The following is a 20,722-nucleotide window of genomic DNA, read 5'->3' on the forward strand; positions in this document are numbered from 1 at the left end:
ATTCCTCCCACTTTGGAGGAGGTGAAGGGGGCTGTTTTCGCCTTGTCGAGCGACAGTGCCCCAGGCCATGATGGTTTCTCTAGGCATTTTTTCATGGCCAGCTGGGAGGTTAGTTGTGGTGATGTCTGGGCAGCGGTAAAGGATTTTTTTGAAGGGGGCAGTCTTCCAGGAAGCTTTACGTCCGCCAATCTTGTGCTTATTCTTAAAAAAGACAGCCCTGAGGTAATGTCTGATTTCCGACCCATAAGCCACTGCAATTTTTCTTACAAAATTATTGCCAAGATTTTTGTTTCTAGGTTGGCTGGTTTTCTCCCCTCCTTGGTAGCGGAAGAGCAGGGAGCTTTTGTCCAGGGCAGGTGTATCCATGATAATACCTCCATTGTCCAAGAGATCACCCAGAATTTGAACAGGAAGGCCCAGGGAGGAAATATGATTCTTAAATTGGACATGGCAAAGGCATATGATCAGCTGGAGTGGAATTTCCTTTACTTTGTGCTGTCTAAATTTGGGTTTGCTGATGATTGGATTGGTTTAATGAGGAAGACTATAGAAAATTGCTGGTTTACTATAGTTCTGGGAGGCTCTGCTTCGGGTTTCTTCTAGTCTTCCAGGGGATTGAGGCAAGGGGATCCCTTATCTCCTGCTTTGTTCATTTTGGCGGAGGAGGTTCTAAGCAGGGGACAAAAAAATCTGTTTGTTGAGGGGCGAGCTCTTATTTCCTGCTTCCAAGAGGGTGTCCTGGAATCTCCCATTGCCTGTTTGTAGATGATACCATTATCTTTACCAGGGGTTTAAAGAACTCGCTAAAGCAAATCTTGAGGTTTATTAGCAGGTATGAAAACTTCTCAAGGCAGCTGGTGAATAGGCAAAAGAGTTGTTTTGTGTTGAGTAAAAAGGCCTTGATGGCTAGGGCTCGAATGGTGGGGGCCATCATTGGGTTTGTAAGAAAGGAGTTACCAATAACTTACTTGGGAGCCCCTCTTTATGCTAGAAGGCTTAAAGTTTGTTTCTTTGATAACTTGATTGGAAGAATAAGAAACAAAGTGGCGGGTTGGAAAGGAAAGCTTTTGTCCGCTGGGGGATGTGTGACATTGTTAAAACACGTTCAGGCATCTATTCCCATCCATGTTTTGGCATCCTTGGAGCCGCCAAAGACTATACTTAAGAGGATCTATGGCATTTTGCTGATTTTCTATGGGGGAGTTCGGAGTGGGGAAAGCGAAAACACTAGGTGAGTTGGCAGAAGGTCTGTAGGCCTCTGGAGGAAGGAGGGTTGAGGGTTAGGCTACAGGAGGATTTCGGGCTCTCTCTAAGGCTCAAGGGCTTGTGGAGGATTTTTGCTGGCCATTCTCTATGAGGTTCCTTTTTCAAAGTTAAAGCTCTTAAGGGTCATCATGTTGCTTTGGCAGGATCAATTGGGCTAGAGTTGAGGACATGGAGGAATGCCTTGGCTTATAAAGATTTCATGCTGGAGAAGTCGCAGTGGTTGGTTGGCGTTGGGAATATTTTTTTTTGGCTGAATAACTGAGTGGGGGTTGGTCTTTTGATTGATTATGTGGACAACAGCCTTCAGGTTGACACGGCTATGCTTGTTAAGGATGTTGTACATGAGGATGGCTTTTGGAGATAGGACGTGTTGAACCGGATTGACTCGGCTGGAGTCAGGTAAAGCGTCCATCAGGGTAGTTTTGTCCTTGCAATAAGGATGATGTTTTGGTGTGGGCTGGCTCTAGTGGTGGTTGCATCTCTGCTAGGTCGATCTGGAATGAAGTCCGGAGAAGATCGCCTGAGGTAGCCTGCGCTAAATGGATCTGGAATCAGTCTTTGCCCACATAGGTAGCTTTTTTTACATGGCAGCTCATCAATGGGAAAATTCCCCCAGATGACTCATTAGTGGCTGTAGGTATTCCTTTGGCTTCTAAATGCAACTGTTGCGAGAGGCCTAAGAGGGAGACCACTGATCATTGCGTCATTGCTGGAGGTACTGCAGCGAAGGAGTGGAGTTTCTTTTCACATGTCTTTGACACTGATTTACTACCTCTTCAGGAGGTCAAAAGTCGTATTTTTCTTTGACAACGGTCGGCAAGTTGTAGCAGCTTAAGTGCCTACATTACTAGACTTTTGCCTTCCCTAATTGTTTGGGAGCTGTGGAAGGAGAAGAATAACAGAACATGGGGAATGTAGGCGGCCTGCATGTGCTATTATTGAATGCTTAAAGTTATGGGTAAGAGGCCTTCCGTACCCTACCAAGATTGGGAGAGCAAATTCCCATAGAGGGCTTAATTCTGCAGATTTTTGGTCTTTCGGCTCCTCCGGCCCGGCTGCAATGCCCTATTCCTGTTTTTTGGTGCCCCCCGTTCGTCTCGGTGAAGCTTAATGTGGATGGTGCTTGTAGAGGCAACCCTGGGGTTGGTGGGGGTGGAACTGTTGAAGGGTCATCAAGGACAAGGAGGGTGTTACTTTGGCAGCCTTCTCCTTTTCCTATTGTGAGCACACTAATTCTTTGGTTGAATTGAGGGCTTTGAGAGATGGGTTAAAGTTGTGTCTTGATTTGGGCCTTGCTGATGTTGTGGTTAATTCTCACTCGGCTTCCACTGTCAGAATGGTTAACCATAAGAGGTGTAATCTCTAGAGGGGACGGTATTGTTTTCAGGAAGTTTTGGCCTTAATTACTTCTACTCGGACTATGGTCGTACAGAGAGAGTAACAGGGCAGCGGACTGGATGGCCAACCTTGCCTGTGATACTGGTTCTTCCATCAGTTACCACGTTGGCAACCAGCTGCCTGGGGATCTGCAACGAATTCTACGGGAAGACAAGGCAGGATTGCCAGTTCTAAGGAAGTAGGTTCTGTTTTGATTGTTTCTTGGTTTGTAGGGGTTAGGTTCAAAGTTGAGGTGAGAGTTCTGCTCCTATGGGTTGGGGTAAGGTGGTATGTCCCCCCCCCCCCTTTGTATTCTTTATTCATTGACTATTTTTAAATAAAATTCTAGGGGCTGGCCCGGGTCCCAGGTAATATTCGGGTTAAAAAAAGTAAGTCTTCTTTCACCCAAAACAAGAATCACTCAATTAAGATTAGAAACGAGTGAGATATGGCATAAAGAATGCACAAAGGTCAGTCTGCCCAGAAATGAAAATACAGTTTGAAAGGGGTTTCAATCATGGGGGTATCAACACCCATGCATCAAACTTGAAATGCAAACAATAAACATGATCAAATCAGCATTTGAAACCTCTTGCAACCCTCAATTAGCCCTTGAATTAACACTTAACAAAACCAAATGGAAATTTGGGAATCATTACCTTGTTCTTAACCTAGGGTCCAAATCTTTCAAATCTTCTTCAAAACATGAATCAAACCCTCAAATAGTGTGAAATCTAGCATCAAACACAAGTTTATAGCTCTCATTACTCATTCAAACATCATTGTACCATACCATTACAAAACCAAACGAAATCAAGGTGCCTTACCTCAAGTTCGGCCATTTCTTGAAACAAACTGGGTTTATTTCATCTTCTCAAGCTTTCTTCATTAACTTGAACAATAAATCTCTTCTTTTGTTTTGGGTGAATAGAATAATTCATTAGCAAAGAGAAGAAAAGACAACAGCCCCAAAAAAAGGGGGAGAAAAAAGAATCAAAAACACAAAAATACCAAAGCCTCAAACAGGGGTGGCAGAGGATCGAAGAGAGATGGACGAGATACCCCAGGAGACAACAATAACCATGTTCCTTGGGGTATCATTACAAATAGAGGGAGCAGCCGAAGAGAGCTTGGCTTTAATTTCAAAAGAAATGGAATCACAAATTTGGGCCATAGTCCTGGAATGGGAAGTCCATTTCCTGATATTATGCTCCATCCAAATATGATTGATGACCGCACAAAAAGCTAGCTTGCCAACCGTGTCACAAAGAGTAGAACCGGCAAAATTCATATCAACCCAGATCCATTCTCTGTTGAAAGAGAGAATTCTCCTACTACTTGGCCAGCATTTAGCTAAGCTGCTTTTCCAGATGGAATAGGAGAAGGGGCATGCAAAAAAGAGATGGTCAATATCTTCCACTGCATTCCAACACAGGCCACACATGGGGGAGACAGCGATCTAGAGATGACGAAGAAAGGACTGCATTGGAAGGTAGTTAGAGAAACCTCTCCACGCTGTGAAGCAGTGTCGAGGGATGTGGTACTCGAACCAAAGAAGGTTCCTCCAAGGAGCCAAGGAGCCTCTAGATCAGATGAATTCCAATGCAGCTTTGGAACTGAAAGAGCCAGAGGAGCTTGGCGAACAGTCTTCTCTCCCAGAGGGGCTTCTAGCGATAGAAGGCAAGACACTCCAAAATCTCTGGAGTCCTCAAGGTCTGGCGATAAATCTCTTAAAGCCCTCTCTAAAAAGATTCCAGCAAGATTGAGTCTCCTTCAAATTCTCTCAACTCTGCCCTAATTTTCTCTATAAGGAAAGGTGAAGAGAAAGGCTGTCAACACCAGAATAGATTATAACATAGCTTTGAAGCCCATAATGGCAAAACTGTAATAAACCAAAGTCTCCATAATCTTCCCATTATATCCTCTCAATATTCCTTCTCCACTAATGATATTGACCAATAGGGTCCCTTGCATGGTTACTAAGTTCTTTTCTTTCCAGTCTTACCCTTAGTCAAAACTCCATATTTCAAAACAACCAATCACTTAATTCAAACCATGTGTTAAACCCATGAACCATACCAAACCTCAATTCAACCAATTCAAGTAAATTCCTCTATCGAATCCTATCGAGTTAGGTGACTTTTAAAGAAGTAGATGGGTCGAGATCTGGGTCGACCCGAGATCTCGACAGAGAAAGTGTAATTTTTTAACTCGTATACCAACTCGACTCGACTTCTCAAAAAAAGGAGATCTCGCGAGTTCTCGAACTATGATTGAAGTAAGCACGGTAGCCAAATCAACTCACAGATGCCATGGATCATAGCCCGAAACTCAGCTTTTGCACTAGATCGAGCCACTACTGTCTGCTTCTTGCTTCTCCAGGTGACTAGGTTACCACCAACATATGTACAGTAGCTAGAAGTAGATCTCCTATCACCAAGGCAACCAGCCCAATCGGCGTCAATGTAGGACTCAATACGAAGATGGTTATTAGAAGATATGAGAACACCTTTCCCTAGGGCAACCTTTAAATAAAGCAAGATCTTGTAGACAGCATCCAAATGAGATGAATAGGTTCATGCATGTATTGACTAACCATGCTAACAACAAAGGCAATATCTGGACAGGTATGGGATACATAGATAAGTCTCCCAACTAGCCTTTGATAGCTGCTCTTGTCAACTGGTTCACCCTCCTTACTACAAAGGTGAGAAGTAGGCTCCACAGGGGTGTCAGCAGCCTTACAACCCAACATTCTTGTATCTGTCAGGAGATCAACAGTATATTTCCATTGTGATAGAGAAATGCCTTTAGCAGAATATGCAACTTCTATGCCCAAGAAATACCTTAATTTTCCTAGGTCTTTAAGCTCAAACTCCTGTCCCCGGAAATTTTTCAAGGAAGAGATTTCCTCCATGCTACTTCCAATGATGACAATGTCATCAACATGAACAATCAAGATAGTGATATGGGAAGAAGTTCTTTGATGAAGAGGGTGTGATCGGCATTGCTTTGCTTGTAACCGATAGACACCATGGCCTTACGAAACCGACCAAACCAGGCTCTGGAAGATTGTTTTAAACCATACAATGCCCGCTTGAGTTTACAAATTTTCCCTTGAGTCTTTTGAGAAGCAAAACCTGGTGGGATTTCCATGTACACATCTTCCTCAAGCTCTCCGTGCAAAAAATCATTCTTGACATTTAGCTATTTGAGGTCCCATCCTTGATTCACAGCACAAGATAATATCACCCTAACGGTATTCATCTTGGCTACCGGTGCAAAAGTTTCCTAGTAGTCAATTTTGTAGGTCTGTGTGAATGCTCTAGCAACCAACCTTGCTTTATACCTGTCCACAGTCCCATCAGCCTTGTGTTTTACCACGAACACCCATTTACATCCTACAACTATCTTTCCTAGAGGAAGCTGTACCAATTCCCACGTGTTTTTTTTTTTTTTGGGGGTGAATAGAAAAATTCATTACCAAAGAGGAAAAAAATACAGCAGCTCCCTTAGGGAGCAAAGAAGAACAAATAGAGGACCTGAATCCTCAGGAGGAGGAGGATCGGACGGAGGTAGAGGAGAGGCCCCAGGAGACAACAATATGCATGTTCCTTGGGGTGTCATTACAAAAAGAGGGGGGAGCCAAAGAAAGCTTAGCGTTAATCTCGAAGGAAATGGCATCCCAAATCTGCTGATGAGTGTGCGATTTGGAGGTCCATTCCTTAGATTACGCTCCATCCAGATGTGGTTGATAGTGACATAAAAAACTAACTTTCCAACAGTGTCACAAATAGAGGAACCCGCAAAAGTCATGTCAATCCAGAGCCATTCTCTACTGAAAGGAAGAATTCTTCTCGATAAGGGCCAGCAAGTTGCTAGAGCTCCCTTCCAGATAGCCAAAGAGAGAGGACACACGAAGAAAAGATGCTCAATGTCTTCAGAATTGTTCCAGCAAAGGCAACAAGAGGAAGGGCCTTGTATGTGGTGATGACGGAGGAAGCACTGCATTGGGAGGCAGTTTGAGAGAGCTCTCCAGGCCGTGAAGCAATGGCGGGGGATGTGGTACTTGAACCAAAGCAGATTTCTCCAAATAGCCCAGGCACTTTTGGAGCGGATATGTTCCCAGGCAGCTTTTGAACTAAAGCAGCGGGAGGAAGAGTGAACCCAAAAAACAGAATCGCCTCTCCCTGGAGGACTTCTAGGGATAGAGGGGAGGGCCGCCCAAATACTGATAAGCAACTAGAGAGAAGGCTGTGGAATCCAACCATTGCTGCCAAGGATATTTGCAACCTTGGAATGTCTAGTGATGCCCGATCTGTAAAAGTCTCTGGAAGAAACTTGGTGGAGAAGGACGCCCAAAGGATGCCAATAATCAAGCCAGAAGGAGGTAGATGAGCCATTGCCAATACGGGAGCAGATAGAACCTCAGACTAGGGAACGAGCAGGTAAGATCTTCCGCCAGACCCAGGAGGCGTCAGAGGATAGAGAACAGTCCAGAAGGAATCATGTTTGAGGTGTCTCAAGTAGATCCAGTCAACCCAAATACTTCTCTTTTTAGAGACAATCTTCCAGATCAGCTTGATAGTGCCAGCTAAGTTAGCCTCTTTGATTCTTCTAATACCCAATCCTCCTTTTTTTGGCCGACAGACTGAAGCCCAACTGATGGGATGAAGAAACCTGGTTGAGTCCGTGCCCTTCCAAAGAAAAGAGGCCATTAGGGATTCCAAGGCTTTGACAGTAGAGTCAGGTAATCCATAGATGCCGGACCAGTAGATATAAGATGATTCCAATACTAATTTGATGAGGACAAGGCGACCCGCAGAAGAGAGAACCTTTCCTTTCCAGAGCTGAAGGCGCTTCCTGATAAGGTCCAACATAGGGGTGCAGTGGTGAGCAGATAGCCTACCAGGAATCAGAGGGAGACCCAAGTATTTGACGGGGAGCTGGCCAGCAAAGAAGCCCGTTTTGTCGATAAGAGTCTCTCTTTCCAAATCCGAAACCCCCGCAAGGAAAAGAAGAGACTTTGAAAGGTTTATGCGCAGACCCAAGCCCAACTGGAAGCGCTGCAAACAAGACATAATGGCTTCAAAAGAGATGATGGAAGCTTTGGAGAAGATCATTAGGTCGTTCGCAAAAGCAAGATGGGAGAGCTTGAGAGCTTTGCACTTCGGAATTGGAGAGATGAGGTTCTGATCCGTGCAAGATTGGATATCCCTGGATAGAACTTCCAAAGCCAAGGCGAAAATGTATGGAGAGAGAGGGCACCCTTGTCTAATACCTATACAAGTAGAGAAGCAGCCTGCCGGACTGCCGTTACCTAAGACAGAGAGCCTTGTAGAGGAGATGCAAGCATGAATCCAATTGACAAGGCCGGGGGGAATCCCATCTTGGTCATGACATTTATGATAAAATCCCATCTAATGGAGTCAAAAGCCTTGTGAATATCGATCTTCATAAGGGCAGCAAGGGAATGACTGGATCTGGCAAAGCCTCTAACAATCTCATTGCAAAGAAGTATGTTGTCTGAGATGTTCCTGTCAGGGATGAAAACTGACTGGTTATCACTAACAAGCAAATCCACAACACTCTGGAGTCCGGTGGCAAGGATTTTGGCAATTAACTTGCAGATCAGGTTGAAGAGGACAATGGGCCTGAAGTCTGTCATGACAGAAGCGCCTTCTTTCTTTGGAATGAGGCACAAGAAGGTGTGGTTGACCTCTTTGATCTGAGAGGGATTGAAGAAGAAGCTCCGAACAGCCTTGATTAGATCATGCTTAACAATATCCCAGGCTGTTAAGAAGAACCCCATGTTAAACCCATCCGGACTAGGGGCTCCATCCACTTTGAGAGACCGAATGGCAATCTCAATTTCAGCTTCCTCAAGGATGGCCCCAAGAGAGGGGAGCAGCTCATTTGGGATGAATTTGTTGAGGAGGTTGTTAGGGAACGGCTCAGGATCATCCATAGAACCATTGAAGATATCCTTGAAGTACTGCACAGCTGTGTCTTTGATATCTTTGACTGTGGTAATGGGAGAACCATCCGGAGCTTTTCGCATCAAAATAGAGTTTGCATTTATCCTTGCCTTTAAAGATCGGTGAAAATAAGCTAAATTTGAGTCCCCCAATTCCAGCCATTTAATCCTAGACTTTTGCTTGAGAAAGCATTCCTCTTGAGAGAGAAGAGAGGAGAGCTCAATGGAGACTTCTTTTTCTTCTTCAGCCAAGGCAACATTTAGGATATCGGATTGGAGCTGCAGTTGGATAGAGGAGAGTTTGTCTTTGCATAACAGAACCTGCTGACCAATGTTGCCAAAAATGGTTGAGTTCCAACTTTTGAGAGCAGCCTTTACATTTCTAAGTTTCCTGGCGAAAGCAATAAGGGGAGAGGAGAAAGCCTTTACAGGCTTATCCCAAGCATTTTGAACAGCGGTCAGAAAATTTGGGTGGGATACCCACATGTTGAAAAACTTGAAAGGCTTCGGGCCAAAGGAGATGCAAGGCTGGATGGATAGGGTGATAGGGCTGTGATCAGAGATACCAGGTAAGTCTGAGGTTGCAAGAGACGAAGGAAAAGCTGAAAGCCATTCTTCATTAACCAGCAGTCTATCCAACTTATAAGTGATGCGAGCACTGCCTGTTCTTTTGTTATTACAAGTATAGATTGGACCAGCCCATCTTAGATCAATGACCCCTATGTCTTTGATGCACTCATTGAAACTGTTGATAGCTTCCATGTCTATGTGATCTCCCCCAAGCTTTTCATGGCTGTACCTTATAACAATGAAGTCACCACTAAGGCCCCAAGGAGCATTTCCAGTCTGAGATGCAATGGACCGAATATCAGTCCAAAGGGACAGCCTATGAGAGGTGCAGTTTGAGGCATAGACCACAGTGAGAAGGAAACTAGAATGGCTAATGATATGAAGGAAGCTAAGGTGCAAGAATTGAGAGGAGGAGGAGATGAGGGAAATATTATATTTACAAGGGTCCCATAAGAACCAAATGCTGCCATTAGCATGGTGTTGGTAGTTAGAGAGAAGAGACCAGCCCGGGGCAATGGAGGCTGAGATTTTGGAGGAGCTGGGTTCCTTGATATGAGTTTCAAGGAGGCAGCAGAAACTTGCATGATCAAGCTTAATTTTGGACCTAACAGCAGCATGCTCTGAGGGGTTATTTAGGCCCCCTGGTGTTCCAAAAGAGACCTTGGTTCATTTGGACAAGGCAGCTAGAGGCAACAAAGGCTCACACAGCTGAGAGAGAACAGATCTGTGCTGAGAACTACTACGATGCCTGCGATGGTAAGAGCCAGCAGGGGAAGAGCTTGCCAAGGGGTGATAAGTGGAGACACGGCCTGAAGGAATGGGTGGTTGAACCGGCTTTTCCAAGGAAGAATAAGGGCCAATTTGAATGGTGGCCTGATTTTGAGAAGGAGGGACCCGAGAACCCACATGGGTTAAAAGAGAACTCGTGGGATTTAAAGGGGGACCAGGGCCGAGGAGCGAAGGTTTAGGGGAAGAGGTGGGGGCCACAGTTGTACAGGTGGATGAGAGAGTCAAGGGTAGGGTATCAAAAGGGGTAGAAGACATCGCACTTTTTGGAGGTTTCATTCTACAAAGGAGCAGAAGACGAGGAAGAAGGCATCGCACTATTTGAGCTTTCCTTCTGCAAAGGAGCAAAAGTCGAGGAAGAAGGCAACACAACAGGTACAGCGGTAAGAGAGGCCGATACCAGAGGAAGGGCAGACTTGGCAGAGGGAGAACTAACACCAAAGGGGGTGGTACGCGAGGTGGGTGACATGCAGGAGTGGCTGCGCTCAGAGATTTGGAACTGGAGCACCTCGGGGCAGGTTTCAACGTCAGGTTCTTTGTCAGCAGTCAGGAGGGAGAATCTGTTGTTACCAGTGGGTAAGGACCTCTTAGAAGCAGCGGCAGAGCCAGTGTTTTTCCGATGAAGATTCCGGCACTTGGTCCTGGTTCGGGTCCTACCACGCACGGGGGAAAAGGCCTCAGAGAGAGGAGCTTGAGTTGGAGGAGGCTGAGGCTGAGGCTGACAATGTTCGCCAGAGACAGTAGCTTGGGGGGAACCACCCAGGTTCACGCAAAGGCCATCTGAAGAACGGCAAGCAGCTTTAATGGCGCAAATCTTCGAGTCATGGCCAAACGATTTACAGGTCAAGCATTGAAGGGGTTTCCAATCGAAGTGAATCTCCTTCTCGAAGGAATAGTCGTCCCCTTCGTGGATGGTGATGAACAAAGGAAGAGGATCAGCGGTAGAGACTTCGATGCAAATCCTCGCGTAGGCCAGTTGATCTTTCCTGGAGGTGTGAAGGTTAGAAAACAGGGGAGTACCCAGAACTGAACCCACAATGCCAAGGCCTTCAAAGCACCAGTAGTGGAGGGGAAGGGCTGGCAGAGAGACCCAAAGAGGGAGGGACAAGATATCAAGTCGCCGGAGTTGAAGCTTTCGGTGCCATTGCCGAAGGAACAGAGGTTTCTTTCCCACATGCCAGGGTCCACCTTCGAGGACTCGAGACTTGTCTTTGTCGTCAGAGAACTTGAAGATAAAGAAAACCATTGTCCAGCAGCGAGATGTCGAGGTTCCCCTGTGTACGCCATTGCTTGGAAAGGGATGTCTTCACGGTGTGGAAAGGAGGGCGAGAGCCAAGGAAGCTTCCCACTAAGCAATTCTCCAAAAGTCTTGCTTCTTCTTCTAGAAAGTCCTCAGGACAGCGAGCAACTTTCCCAAAACCAACAATGGAAGGGGCAATAAAGTGCAGAGGGATGCCATCAAAAGCCAATAGAGTCGGCCTGAAGAGTGAGCTACAGCCAGAGGAGAGGACAGGTGGCGATGGGACTGGAGGCAGAGGAGGTGAAGGGGATGGAGTTGGCGATGGGGCATGAGGCAGAGGAGGTGAAGGGGGTGGAGGTGGAGAGGATGGAGGGGAGAGGGAGGTACGGGGGGATGGCTGCATGCCCCCGGAGGAAGGAGATGTTGAGTCAGTAAGTGGGAGTCATTCCGGCAGACGTTAGCGAGAGCTCAATTTCCCGCTTTACCATTTTTTCTTACCAAGGGCTCTCATTTCTTCAGTCATTACCTCTTTCCATTGTGCATTAGCCAGTGCTTCCTGCCAGTTGATAGGAACAGAAACAGTAGATAGGGAACACACAAAAGCATGGAAGGAAGGAGAAAGAGAGTCATAGTATACCACATTAGAGATGGGATGTTGAGTACACATTCTTTTCCTTTTCTAGTTGCAATTGGTAAATCCAGAGTTGGGTAACTAGAAGGAAGAGACTTACCATACAAATGTGGAGCACATGTAGGACTTGAGTCTGGGAAGGCCAATTGGTGAGGAGAGATGGTGGTGGTCTTAACAGCTTGCTCCTTGTTTTTTCTCTTTTGAGAGTCAACAAACACCTTCAAAAGAGAAATAAGAGGTGTTGTTTCCTGCTGCTCCCCTTGGACCATGGGCTGAGGTGAAGAACAAGGTGGTTCCGATTCCTCTTGAACCGTGGCCTGCTGTTGTTCCTGCCCAATTACACCATCTGCAATCTCTATATCATCTTCCATCATGGGCAGATCAATAGGTGTAACCGTGAAAGGCACCTCTTCACTTGGTCCAAACTTCCCCTGAAGAGGTGTAGGAGATGAATAATACGGAACTGTTTCTTGAAAGACGACATCCATGGTAACAAATAGCTTGCGCGAAGGAGGGTGGTAACATTTATAACCCTTCTAAGTGGCAGAGTAGCCCAAGAAAATGCAGCGAAGTCCCTTGGGATCTAACTTGCCCTTCACATGATGATTCCGTGCAAAAGCAACACAGCCAAACACTTTTGGGGGAACAATAAAAGTAGAAGAATCCATGAGAAGATCCAATGGACAACGACCATCAAGCATACGAGAGGGCATCCAGTTAATTAGGTATGCAGCCAAGAGAACTGCATCACCCCAAAAACGTGGAGGAACAGACATGGCAAACAGCAGAGAGCGAGCCACCTCCAGGAGATGGCGATTCTTGCGTTCAGCGACTCCATTTTGAGCTGGTGTGTCAACACAACTAGTCTGGTGGATGATGTCATGCTCACTAAGGTATGACTGGAAGCTCTCCCACTATGTATTCTCGCCCATTATCAATGCGGAGAATTTTAATCTTTGCATCAAACTGAGTGTGCACCATCTTATGGAAGGACTTAAAGCAATAAGAAACATCACTCTTCTAATGGATTAAGTAGATCCAATGGGTGCGACTAAAACAATCAATAAATGTAACAAACCACCAGAAACCAAGAATAGACACACAACGGGCAGGGCCCCATACATTAGTAAGAACTTCACCAAATGGAAATAAACTTTGATTATCAGAAATGGGATAAGTATGTCTAGTCTACTTTACCAAAGTGCAAGCATCACAAACAAAACTATTTGGATTACATCTCTTAAATAAAGTAGGAAAAATCTTAAATAAAGTCCCTAAAGGGGGGTGACCCAACCGACGATGCCACTGATGAAGATTGGACACAGCAAGTGTAGAATCCTCAAAAAGAGAAGTAACATTTGATGCTGAAGGAGAGTCCACAAGCACATATAGACCATCATCCATCCTACCACAACCAATCGTACTGTCCGTTGCCAAGGCTTGGAAAACACAGTGGGATGGAAAGAAAGTTACTTTACAATTTAAATCCCTAGTAAGGCTGCTAATGGATAACAGGTTAGTAGAAAATTGGGGACATGTAAAACAGAGGAAAGGGAAAGAGTAGAGGAACAGAGAATAAACCCTTTTCCTGAAATGGAAGAGAGGGATCCATCCGCTACATGAACCCTACCGTTACTTGACAATGGAGAACAGTGGGAAAGAAGAGAAGGGGATCCAGTCATATGATCGGCGGCCCTGGAGTCAATTATCCAGGGGATGGAATAATGGCCACCAAAAAAAATACCTGAGGAAGAAGATGAGTCATGTGTTTGAGGGAGAACAGTAGCAGAGGCAGTACTGGCACTAGAAGAGGGCCCTGAAGAAGATGTGTCAAGCCTGGTCATCAAACGACGAAATTGATGGAGCTCATCAGCAGAGAGAGGTGCATCACTGGATGTATCGCCAGAAGTAGTGTGATGGGCACCAGCACTAGTCGAGCAACCCTGACCACGGCCACGAGGAGGAGGCCAGCCATGAAGCTTCCAACAACGATCCTTTGTACGACGCTCCTTCCCACAATAGTTGCACTTCACAATCAACCTCTCAGATGGTATACCATCAGTCCCACGGGCAGAAGTTCCCTGGGCAGGTATCGCATGGGAAGGAGTGCTAGGGATAGTGTACAATCCAGAGCTCTCCATTGGTACAGAGTGCACCATTGCAGTACGACGACTATCCTCTGAGGCTACCAGGGCATAGGCTTGCTCAAGAGTAGGAAAGGGATCACAACTGAGAACGTGAGCCCTGATTTGATCAAACTCCATATTCAGTCCTGCCAAAAAATCATCAACCCGGAGTTTTTCTTCCCACTTGCGAAAAGCAATTGTATCAGTCTAACAGGTAGCAGTGAATATCCCATAACAGTCCAATGATTGCCAGAGACCACGAAGGGTATTGTAATATTTGGAGAGAGAGAGATCCTTCTGTTGTAAGTTGTGAATTTTTTGCCTGATTTTATAGCATTGTGCATCATTGCAGACTTGGGAATAGGTATTCTTGGCAGCCTTCCAGATATCAGCAGTCGATTCAAGAAGAAGAAATCCTTGAGCAATGGAAGAGTCAATAGATCCAAGGAGATAGGACATAACCAAACACTCATCAGTCTCCCATTTAATCTGAGCAGGACCGGCAACAGTATTAGGCTTCACAGAGGCTCCAGTAAGATGGCCATAAAGACCACGGGAAACCACAGCAAGAGAGCAGGATCTCGACCACATCAAGTAATTACTGCCATCAAATTTGACAGAATTTGAAGGGAACGAAGGAAAGTCACGTTCACGTGACAATGGGGCAAGTCCTTCTTGTCCGGTAGATGCAGTCGACACATTTAACATGGCTGCTGATTGCAAAAAACTGGGAAAATACTCACCACATTAAACTTTCAAACAACGAAGGTTTAGTTCATGGTAGAGAAAGGAGAAACCCTTGGTGGGAGAAAAATATCAGCACCAAGGGAAAAACAATGGACAAGGCAAGGCAGGGAGAGAGGAGTTCCCGCGGTAAGAAGAGGAGGCTGGAGGTGCCGGTGAGAAAACCAAGAGAAAGAGGCAGAAGGTAGGTGGCGGTGGTGTGTGAGGCCGAGAGAGAGAGATGAGAAGTGGCGGTAGGTTTAGGGTTTCATGGAGAGCACAAATCCCGAAGTTGATTCTCTTCTCCTAGCTCTGATAGCATGATGGAATATTTGGGGAATTGAACTTATGTGAATGAGACACAAGCCCACTCTTATTTATAATATTGATGGAGAAGTACAAGTTACAATAATACCCTTAGGGCAACACATGATAAACCCTACTGGACCATTATACCCTTGTACCCAAAATACAACATGCTTCATGTGTTAAATATTCCAGATGTTTTAATTCTGTTGACAGCATGTTTTGCCATTTGAGAAGCTGGCTTCAGAATGCCCCGCAGCAGGAAGCAATAAGCTTACCCAAATATGCCACACATTCTTCACGGTGGCAGTAACTATAGTAGCGGTGATTGCTGCTGCATATCAGGCAGCAGAGCCGGCTGCTGCTGCTGCTCTTCTGCTTCTGGGGAGACAATGGCGGCATTATCAGAAACAACTGCTACTGAATCTGCTTCCTTCTCTTCTTATTCAATATCAACTCATTGTCCCCCCATTTTGTCCCTTCCACACATTTTCTGACCTAGGCAACACATTGACGACTATGACGGGAAAATATTGAGAAGATTGAAGAAGAAAGAGTTTTGTTATAAATAACAGCAAAAATTTACGATTACACAGCTAGGACCAACACATTTTAAATCAGAGACACAGAAACATCTACTCATACAAAAAAGTGATATTAGAAATGACTGTAAAAAGATCAAACATGGAGCAGATATAGGTGGACCAATATTAGTATCTGTTTAAGTCTTCGAATATCAGATTGTATATCAGACATCTGATTATACATAAAACGGGCAGAAGGATATAAACTCATGCCTATGTCATACTTTTTTTTTTTTTTTTTGGGGGAGGGGGGGGGGCTATAGCTCAACTAATTGTTTTAATACTTTATAATTCTACAAATTTAAAAAATTGGATGCCCCTCAAATCCTCTTTATAATTTTATATTATAGACAGATTATATAACTTCCCATATTGGAGGGCAATAATTGGATAAGATGTTTATCAAATCAAATATAGGAATATCCATATTCTAACTGACCAAATTGGATCTGGGAAAAATCTGGCCTGATGACAGTCCTATGTGTAAGGGGTCTAAGCCAGTTTAAACTTTGAAGTCAACATCTCGTATTGCACAAGGAATTATAGTATTGCTTCCTCACATAATTAAAATACTGAATCTAGGCTATCAAGTTATTATATCAAACATATATTCGTGAACATGCTGTTGGTATAACGGATTGAAGCCACACAGAAACCATCAGTATCGCAAACATTATATGATTAAGGACATAGATAAGGCTGTAGATTTATGTATCCATAACCTAATCCTAATGGCATTTATTCATGATACTAAGTTATGTCTTCAAACTTGCTTTATATAACCTTAATTAATATATATTTAAGACATTTTTTTCTAATTTTAATTAAACTAAACCAATTATGTATTAAATTATTTTGTGCCAGATTTTAAAAGAACATGTATCAGAATAATATGTAATAATTTACATAAATGTATCTCTTATATGTATTCTGTGTAAGCTTTGTCCTTCTTCCATGTAAAATAAATAAAATAAAGCTCATGCAATTTTGGATATGATGTGGGATTTGTCATAAATGTATCTCTTATATGTATCTGTGTAAGCTTTATCTCTTTTGCAAATTCTGTGTAAGCTCTGTCATCCACTGGCCGAGGCTTTCAAAAAACCCCTAGTCAAACTTCTAAAGGAATCCCCAATGTCAACATTTAACAACTAGAGGCAATACAGCCAAAAACAATGAATGCAAAAAATAACAGCTAACCTGTAGAATTACGTAACACTTTTTTCCTGAGGAACAAATATGGCAACGCTGAATGTGCTTCTGAAGCCACAAATAAGGGGAAATAGCAGCAAGATTAGCCATTCATCTAACAAAAACAAGATTATTTTTCTGAAAAACTAATGACGCATCTGACATTAAACAATTAACAAAATCAATATAATGAATGCACCACCGTAATGCTGAAGCAGTTGTCACTAGAAACCTTCGCAAAAGACAGGTACGAAAAAAGGATGTCATGCTTGGGAATACAGACTAATCCATCTCTGAAAAGAATGATCACAAACGTCCTACAATGTGGAACTTTAGCAAGGAGGAGAAAGAAACCCCCCTGATTAATTCCAAGCTAGTATTTTTTTTTCCCCCCCCCCCCTTCCCCTTCCCCACTGGGGGGGAAAAGCGTATCAAGCAAAAGCACCAGATGATTTCAAATTGCATTCCTGCTGGTAGGGATTTGAGGAAAATTGGTTTCTCTCTTGGCCACCTCCCAGTTAAGTATCTAGGACTGCCCCTGAGCACTACTAGATTGACTTGGCCACCACTGCACTCTGATGTTGGATCTTATTCGCAAGAGGATTCAACTTTGGAAAGGCAAGATTGAGTCCGACTCAAGCGAGTGAGTGAAAGGCGTGGCAAGAGAGCGAGTTCAACTAGTGAACGATCAGCAAGTGAAGGCAAGTCCCTATCTTATGCGGGTCGTCTGGAATTAATCTAAGATCAGTACTCCAATCATCTTACATTTATTGGTCCAGTGCGTTTGGGTTGCCTTGCCTCATTCTACTATCAAGGCAATGGAATCTCTCATGTACGTTTTTCTTTGGAAAGAGGCGGAATCAGTTAGATTTCTTCATCCAACTAGCTGAGCTACTATTTGTCTCCCTAAGAATGAGGGGTTGTTGGTTTGCAAAGGATCAAAGAGGCAAATACTGCTGGCATCCTCAAGTTGATTTGGAAAATTGTGGCTAAGAAATGTCCATTACAATATAAAGTTAAAGCTGAAATATTTAGAGTTGGAAAGAGAAGGGGATGAAGTAGATGTCAACCCAATCGACATCAACCACCTACTTGACGAAGAAGATCCAGTTAGAGCATGGATAGAGGACACCGATAAGGTATTGGTGATGGATCAGTTAAGTGAGGATCGCCAGACAACCATACCTGATCCAATCATAGAGAACATCATTCGACAATTTGATTATGATGAAACATAGGCACCATCACAAGAACAAGATCCTAATGTTGAAGACGATGTAAGTAACCCTGATGAAAGTTTAATTAGGAGGACGAGGTCAGGTCATCCGTATGGAGGAACTCAACAAGATCTTGATGATGATGATGGAGACGATGGTGATGGTGTTGCTGCTGCTGTTGATGATGATGATTAGGACGATGATGATGGTGCTGGTGCTGGTGGTGGCTATGGTGGTGACCATGGTAGTAGTGGTGGTACTGGTGGTAGTGGTGGTGCTAATGGTAGTGGTGGTGGTGGCTATGGGGCATCACAATATTATGCTGAGATGAGTTCACATGTGAGGGAGGATACACACATGCTACCCAAGATATTGATCATGGTGGTCGCCCACAGACTTACAGTCGGAAGGGCAAGCGTTCCCACAATCCACGTGATAGTGATGTGCTTATGAGTGGCATGGACTCACTTAGCATTAGTTCAGATCATGTTGGTGCTTCATCAGGCCATGGGCATTATGCGTCAGATTCTTCTTCGGGCTATAGACATGGGACTTCTGTAGGGTATGGAAGTTATGGATACGGAGAGTCACAACCACAACCTAGTGCTTTAACGAATTTAGCCACTCCAGAGCAATACACACAATTCTACTATGAGTGGGAGAGACACTACCATTAGTATTTCGACTGGGGTCAGTATTGTGCTTATGTTCAACCAGTACACAACATCATCCTAGTCGCTCCTATTCTCGAAGACCCTTACAGATATGAGTTTGATCCACCCCGACATTCTTCATGGCAATAGAGTGATTCTACATGTAAGAAATCTCATCTTTTATAACAATTTCAAAGTGCCGCACTTGTCTGGTTATACATTATTCACAGTTCTTAGTGTATATGCATGATATATGACATATATGCTTGTTTATATTGTTTTTTGTGTCCAAAAGTGTATTTCCATGTGTATTTTGATCATTTTCAGGTGTTTTAGCACCGACCGATACGTATCTCCGATACGATACGTCTGTTAAAATCACCCGACTGATACAATACCCGATACCGATACTTTAAACCTTGGTTGCAAGGTCCAATGCAAAGGCTGAGTATCGAGCTATGGCTCATACTGCACCCGAGCTGATGTGGTTAAAGTAATTAAATCATGTGTTGGGTTTTCCGATCACTCTGCCCATGAAGATGTTTTGTGATAAGCAAGTGGCTATCTACAGACCAAGTAATCCCATGTTTCATGAGAGAACCAAGCACATTGAAGTGGATTGTCACTTTGTGCGAGATGCAGTTACGAAAAAGTTAATTGTCACTCCATTTGTTGCTTCCTCTAACCAACTTGGAGATGTGTTCACTATGCCCTTGTTTGGTCCTTTGTTCAGAAAAGGGTGTTCAAGCTAGGCATGGATGATCTATATGCTCCAGCTTGAGGCGGAGAGTTAAGAAAGTGTATTGAACCCTTTGTATCGTAGGGGTACAAAGGAGTATGGATGCCACGATATGGGAGATCTCTCTCCCCTTGTGTGTGTTAGTTTTGGTTCTTGTTGTTTCCTTATTAGTCTAGGATTCTATTTCCTTGTTAGAGTAGTACAAGTCAATTGGTTTCCTTTTCTTCTATAAGTAACTGGAGATTATATATATTGATTGAAGGGGGACTCCTAGAGCACGATTTTGTGAACTCTGGCAGTCTCGGTACTTCTTCTTCTCTCATTCTTCTTCTTCTTCTTCCATGTGACTGCTGGTTATTAATTTTTTATACTGTTACAGAATGCATTCATGGAGTTTGAAGCTCGCACTAATGGGTCTTCAACTAAGCTGAGTAGCTGACAGGTGAAAGTATATTTTATAACCCCATACACAAAACGGTCCGAGGTTCCACAACAATTTTTCAATAGACAAAGTAGAAAAACCCAAAATTTAGTCGTTATGAAGGTACGGTTGGAAGAACTAATTCTTTTAATCAAAGATTAGGAATAAAAATGTATATTAAAAGGTATAGTGTTTGATCTGAATAGACAAAGTCGAAAAAACCCAAAATTAGTCGCCGTGAAGGTCAGGCAGAATGTAGTTCTTTTAATTAAAGAAAAGGAATAAAAGGTATACCTTTTGATCAACACAAGAATCTCGCTGTGCCCAATAATAATCACATCCATAGCTTATCATACGCAAGATAACTGTTATAAGAGATAAACCATATCAAAATCAAGAAAGGAACCACACACACAAACACACAAAATGCAGTAATTGTAACCGGAGTGTTCACATCCTTGACAAGATGCGTTCAGTGCAGTAATGTAGTGCCATGTTTTAATTCTTTTGCAAGTTGTTGCAGCCAGGGTTTGTAAAAGGACTAGAACAAAGAGGAAAGAGAAGAGAAAGAATTACTAGACAGAATGAGATTGACAGAAGGAATCACTGAAAGCGGGGGAGTGGAAGTTCTGGCGGTTTAAAGTGGTCGAGAAAGAATTACTAAACAGAATGGCACTGACCAGATATAAGTACACGAGAGAATGACTATCACCGACCATAAATTCGATACAAGGGATTCCCTTGCCCCTCGGCAAACAACCACAGCCCCAAGCCCGTCCACTAGTAGCTTCAAGTCTATCCATTGGCCAAAAAGAGGATCTTTTCGCAGAAAACCCTTGCTTACGCTTCTAAATACCCTTTGCCAGGTCTTCGGTAGGTAAAGAAACAAAATCCCGATTCCAAAATGACTCAAGG

At 43.9% G+C, this 20,722-nt stretch overlaps 1 protein-coding gene across 6 annotated transcripts in view; it reads right to left on the bottom strand.

Annotated features, from left to right (window-relative positions):
- LOC122671317 (membrane-bound O-acyltransferase gup1) overlaps nt 1-20,722 on the bottom strand; it is a 137,947-nt gene that overhangs the window by 59,357 nt on the left and 57,868 nt on the right. For 5 of the 6 annotated variants that reach the window (XM_043868462.1, XM_043868463.1, XM_043868460.1 and 2 more), the window contains 2 exons: nt 20,102-20,172; nt 16,787-16,846 (listed from right to left, as the gene is read on the bottom strand). In XM_043868462.1, coding sequence (XP_043724397.1) covers nt 16,787-16,846; nt 20,102-20,172 — 131 coding nt within the window. The remainder of the gene's footprint in view (nt 1-16,786; nt 16,847-20,101; nt 20,173-20,722) is intronic. The other variant, XM_043868461.1, reaches the window with a different exon arrangement.

Source organism: Telopea speciosissima, chromosome 8, assembly GCF_018873765.1.
Source record: "Telopea speciosissima isolate NSW1024214 ecotype Mountain lineage chromosome 8, Tspe_v1, whole genome shotgun sequence".
Classification (NCBI taxonomy): domain Eukaryota; kingdom Viridiplantae; phylum Streptophyta; class Magnoliopsida; order Proteales; family Proteaceae; genus Telopea; species Telopea speciosissima.